A 6,251-nucleotide genomic window follows, 5' to 3' on the forward strand; every position below is an offset into this window, starting at 1 on the left:
CCTCCGGGACCAACATCTCCCTGTACTTCGCTTACTGCCTCCGCACCTTGGGACAAACGGGCAGCTTACCATCCCAGTTTGTCCGTCGTACTGAGGCGGAGAGAGAAAGCAGCTGGCTTTGCCTCTCCGATGGGTTGAAAACATTTTTTAAAAAGACAATTCCACCTCTTTACAAAATAGGACTACACTTTTGCAGACTCCTGCTGAGGCCTGGGGGAAACTGTGAGAACACGTTCATTTTGTTTCATCCTCATCAGAGTCTTCTGCCCTCCCTTCCCCCACCGCGGCCAACCTTGCGCGAGCCGGAGGCCTCCTTTCCCAGGTCCTGGGGAGGTGATCCTCACGGCCCTCGCGCGCCTAGACTCCCAGCCAGGAGGCCCACGTCGTTGGTCCGAAAAGTGCCCCCTCCGGAAAGACAGAAGCATCAGCCGCTTTCTCAAGAGAGCGGTCCTGCTAGCAAGCGTGGCCCTCTCCTCCTCCCCCCCGCCCCAAGACCTACAACCTGGAAAGAATCAATCTCTCTGTCTGTAGGGGGAAGGTAGCAAGCAGAAGAAAAGCAAGGGCAAGGGACTCAAGTTACTGAGGGAGACGCAAGAGGGAAGATATATGGGAACATATGTATATGTATAGCTGATTCCCTTTGTTGTAAAGCAGAAACTAACACACCATTGTAAAACAGTTATACTCCAATAAAGATGTTAAAAAAAAAAGACTTAAAGAAACCCAGGCGTGCAGACGAAGCACCCCCACACACCCAGCAGGAGTCCCACAGGCTGTGACTTGAAACCCTCACATCTACTCTAAGAAGCCACCCCCAGCTGGAGGGCTGTTGCAGAGAGGGAGGAGGCAGGGGGAGGGGAAGGGGAGAGACAGAGACCCCAGGCCATGTAATCAGCAGCAAGATGATTACGTGATGTGTCTTTTCACAGTTGAGTTAGATGTGCCCCACTGGTTATGATGGGAATCGATTTAAATACACTTTCTTGATCCCAGAAGTTCATATGTGGACAGTGGTTACACTCGACAGGATGATTTGTTATGGCACAACTTATATATTTCAAATGGACAAAAAAATTAGTATCACATTTACAGTATCTTAAGATAAACTGCCTTTGAATGGGAGTTTCCTTTCCAGTACTTTGAGGTCTACAAGACATATCTAGAAAATTTACTACTGTGGAAAATGAAGACTGTTTAAATCAAATGGGGGGTAAGGGAGGGCTGGTGGTTTTTCTTTTTGATTCACTGCTGTAACACTGTCCTTCAGGTAGCTGAGGGAGTTTCATTTTATCTTTAGACATCGTTAGGCGCTGAAGCTCTTGCAGGACAACTTTGATGCTATATAAATTCTGCCATTCTGCTAGCACTGATTTGGCTCTTGGGTCCACCACTCCATTAGAACTATTAACTCCATTCATATTAATTTTTGTTACAAATCTTACAAAGGGGGGGTGCTTCTAGGTATTTAGCTCCACATTCTATTTTAAGGCTGTATATTTGGTTTTCATAAATTGTTCTTGAGGGCTCAATTATCATCCCTGTCCATCTTGTAAGTGTCATGTCTTCATCATCTTCTAGACCCCAGATAATTGTACCATCTCCTACTCCTTTCTGGCCTTCGTTGAGTTCTTCCAACAGTTGGAGATTGCGAGGGGCTTTTAGTCGCGAGCCTGTGGTGGCTGCCACCTTGTGTTGCTGTCGCTCCTTCACTATCTTTTTTTTTAATTTTAGGAATTCTAATAGACATGTAGTGATATCTCAGAGTGGTTTTAATTTGCATTTCCCTAATGGCTAATGATGTCAAACATCTTTCTTACGCTTCTTTGTCATCTGAATATTATCTTTGGTTAACTGTCTGTTTATGTTTTATCCCAGTTCCTAATTGGATTTTTCCTTTGTTGTTTCCACTGAGTTTTAAGAGTTCTTCATATGTTCTGGATACTACTACCTTGTCATATTCTTCTTTAGAAAGATTTTCTCCAAGTCTTAAGCTTGTATTTCATCTTCTTCACAGGGTCTTTTGCAGAGCAAAAGTTTATATTTTTAGTGAGGTCCAATTTATCATTTTTGCCTTTTATGGATTATGCTTTGGGTATCAAGTTTAACAACTGTTCACCTAGACCTCATCCCAAAGATTTTCTCCTAGTATTTCTTTTCTCATAAAGGTTTTATAGTTTTAAGTTTTACATTTAAATGCATGAACATTTTGAATTTTTTTTTTTTTTGGTATAAGGTGTGAGATTTAGATCGGAGTTTATTACACCTGTTGAGGTGTAGCATGAGGTCCAGGTGGGGGTTATGTTCAGTTTCCCACTGGACCCGACCAGCATCACCCTTACAAAAGAGGAACAGAGCACTTACACCTCACTGCAGACGGTTGAGGTGGAATTTCAGCCAGCCCTTCCCTCTGCTGACATCTTCCCAGCAAATGTGTGACACTGACTTTCACTGCCTTGCTGATGCTGAGTGAATGTGGAAGCTCAGCTCCCAGCTGGACCCCACTGACACTCCATGAGGAGAGGGAAATAGAGTGTCTGCCGGCTCCACCTCTCATCACCTCATCTACCTCATTGCTGGTGGTGGGGGGAGTTGAGAATCTGCTCCCCATTGTGTTCCACGGACACAGGGCAAGGACTGCAAAGCCTAGTGGAGACTAGCTCTGCCTCATACCACCTCATTTAGTCTTATTTCTTCCAGGAAGATGTGGAGAGTCTGTTCATTGCTGGAGCCCACTGACACCATCCTGCGGGGGAGGGAGAATGGTAATAATGCCTGCTTCTGGCCGGTGGGGGAACGGAAGATCAGAACTCCACTCAGCTTCGCCAGTACCCTTCCTGTAGGGGAATTTGTGCACAGCCTGCCTATGCTGGGCAGAGGATAGATGACTAGCACCCCCCTCAGCCCTGCCAACTCCACTGGGCAGGGGAATCAGAGGGCTGCCACCTCTCTGTGGTGCAGGGGGGAGTGGCAGAGTGAAAGATCTGCTTATGCTTGGCTTCAGTGGAATTTTGGGGAAGGGGTACAGTTTTTCCAATGTTCCATTTATTTTGCGCTGGAGTAGGGTAGCTATTACCAAAAAGGATTCTGTTGTTAAGCTGCCCATTTTCTGGGCCTTTAGCTAGGGAAAGCAGGTTTTTGTTTTGTTTTGATTTGTTTTAATCTGTGCTTGTTGGCAGTTGTGGGTTGGAAGCTTTTGTAGCATCCTGTCACAAAGATGTATGGAAGTGATAAAAAAAAAAAAAAAAACCCAGGAAACTCACTGCCATGTTGTTCCTCAAGCCCCCTGCAATCTAAATCTACAAATAATAGACCGCTCTGGGAAGGAATTGCCTTCCTCTGGATTGTTACTGAGGACTGACCCCTTTTCTCAGCCCTGGATATTACGTTCTCTGAACCCTGAGGGCCCAGTCACATGACGCTTTCTTGGTTTCCCATTAACTTGCTCTTTAATAATGATTGAAAGGAGCAAGCCTTCAATTCTGAGAGCTACCCTGGTGGCTTCAAGTCTCAAGAAGTGCTATCGGCATCTGGGGGGTTACATGGGATGACAGCAAAGGAAGCTCTGGCCTTCCTCCTTGTAGCTTGATCACATCTGGAAAAAAAAAAAAAAAGACCTCCTGGCTTCTCTCTCTGCTACTGAATGTGGTCTTTGCTTATACCCTTCCAAGTCTAACATGCCTCGTGTTCCTAATTACTTAGCTTATATTTTCAAATGCTCAGCTCCAGAAGGGTCCTGGCAATTGATGGTGGGACTTCATAGAATTTATTCCTAACCTCTGCCCCTCAGTTCATGTCCTCTCTGCCCACCCTAAGGATAACTCAGAGTGCCCCAAGTTTCATGACACTGTGCATTTTTAACATCTTTTTATGAAACAGAGGAATGTGGCAGACTTGCAGAAATATCTGACAAGCTTTGGTGTTTAAAACACCTTTAAAAACACTTTTAAGATTCATACTAAGACTTTATTAATAAATAGTTATAACTCAGAGCTTACATGTAAATTTCTCAAATGTATTTTAGTTGTAGACAGTATAAGTTCTCACTCTGTATCAAATATAATGCAGAATCATTAAAAACACAAGTAAATCAATCCAAGTCATCTAGACTTAATAGTAAAATCCAAACACCAATGCCCTTTATAATGGGAAATCTGAAATATTTTCTGTTTATGAAATGATATTATATTTTCTAACTGCACTTGGAGATGAGGGCCCAAAAGGTCACACAATCCAGACTTCATTTGGAGATGAGGAAGCAGGCTCAGAGAAGGTAAGTGGCTTGTCCAAGATCACAAACCCAATTAATTGTGAATTACAATTCATATCTCTTAACTCTTGGACCAGTATTATTTTCACTACATCAGTGGTTCTCACATTTTAGGGTTCATTAGAATCACCTAGAGGGCATGTTTAAAAACAGACTGCTGGGTCCCACCCTCAGAGTTTCTGATTGAGTTTTCAGGGTGGGACCTGAAGGTTTGCATTTCATACCAGATCCCACAAAGCTGCTCATGCTGCTGGTCTCAGGGACCACTTTTGAGAACCACTGAATTGCAGCATTTTCCTCTATTTCTATTCTATTTTACTTTAATGAACATCTTTAACTTTATATTTTGGATAATTTTGAAAATACACAAAAGTGGGCCCAAGACTATGTATAAGGAACTCATAAATCCATCGAACACCAACAACCATCCAACAATAGCCAATCTAAAGAACTTCTTAACATACCACTTTATTTTTTATGCATTTTTCTCTTGGGGACAGGTATTCTTAGATGTCCAAAATGTCTAATGAGAACAAGGTCTTGTATTGTTACTCTAGTATTTTTCATTTTGTGGTTTTATTTAATGTAGATTATCTTTACAACTTTACGAAAAGGTAGAGACAGTTGTTTACCAGCTTCTTTATTACAATGAAGGAAAAGGAGGCTCACATGGTTCTTGAGTGATTCACCCAGGACTCATACGGAAGTCTGACTCCAGAATTTACCTTGTTGATCATCATCATTCAGTTGCATTAACTAAAGCCAAACTCATCTGATTTAAGGCAAAAGCACTCTCTTAGTCCATTCAGGCTGCTGTAACAGAATGCCATACACTGGGTGGTTTAAACAACATTTATTCTCACAGTTCTGGAGACTGGAAAGTCCCAGATCAAGGCTCTGGCAGATTCGTTGTCTTGTGAGAGCCTATTTCTTGGCTCATAGACAGCCATTTTGCTGTCTCAAATGGTAGAAGGATGAGGGATCCCTCTAGAATCTCTTTTATAAGGGTACTAATCCCATTCATGAGGGTTCTACCCTCACGACCTAATCACCTTCCAAAGGCCCTACTTCCAAATACCATCATACTGAGGATTAGGATTTCAACCTACGAATTTGGGGAGGATGCAAACATTCAGTCTTTAGCAAGCACAAAACTGGCTGCACTTATTTCTATATATGTAGCCAGTAACAGTGACACAATGTTAGTACTTGTGGGCAAATGTTAAGTGATTAGTGGCCCAGTAAGATTCAGACCTTCGGGTGTAGTGGAGGTGGCTGTATTTTCAGTCAAACTTCCAGTGACATTAATTGCCATAAGGATTTCAACATCACCAACTGATTCAATGTTCATGCTACAGTATGGAGTTCTTCCTTCATTTATGACCTAAGTCTCACTGAGACTGTCTCTTGCTTTCAGAAATGTGGGTAGTCTTTGCCATTTATGTGCCTCCAACAAACTGTGAAGCTTAATGAACTATCAAGAGCTTTTTAGATGAATATTCATATATAGTACCATGTGCCTCTAAATAGTTCTCTATATTATACATTTATGAGTAATTCATATGCAGTTATGATCCAGTACTCAGAAATATAAAAGTATAAAATACCCACATGTGTCAAATAAAATGCCACTTAACATTGGCATCTTATGAAATTTTATCCTAAACTCCAAACCCTTACACTGCTCTAATAGTTATCACCTTTTGAGATATAACTGATATACGTAGTGTGATAATGTACCTCTCTGATTATTTGTGACAGACATTATACCCTGGACTTTCTAACATTAGCACAGAATAAAAAACAAAAAGAGAAAAGCTACCTGAGATGAAACTTGGCAGTTATAGTACTTTCTTATCACTGACCTGTGGCTTTTTAAAATGTGATTCTGGTTTCTTTTCTTCAAGTTTATTAATTTGGGATAATAATGAATAGTTTTACGAAATTTTGTGAGTTGACAGCTGTTTTTATCTAAGATCTAGAA

General features: G+C 41.8%; 1 protein-coding gene across 1 annotated transcript; it reads right to left on the reverse strand.

Annotated features, from left to right (window-relative positions):
* Nucleotides 1-1,199: 1,199 nt before the first annotated feature.
* On the reverse strand, nt 1,200-5,618 carry LOC102995054 (ubiquitin-conjugating enzyme E2 variant 1-like). The gene is given in 3 exon segments (XM_055081909.1): nt 1,200-1,451; nt 1,453-1,736; nt 5,522-5,618. Coding segments are annotated over 3 exon segments (633 nt in total).
* Nucleotides 5,619-6,251: the final 633 nt, after the last annotated feature.

Source organism: Physeter macrocephalus, chromosome 21 (assembly GCF_002837175.3).
Source record: "Physeter macrocephalus isolate SW-GA chromosome 21, ASM283717v5, whole genome shotgun sequence".
In the NCBI taxonomy this organism is placed as follows: Eukaryota; Metazoa; Chordata; class Mammalia; order Artiodactyla; family Physeteridae; genus Physeter; species Physeter macrocephalus.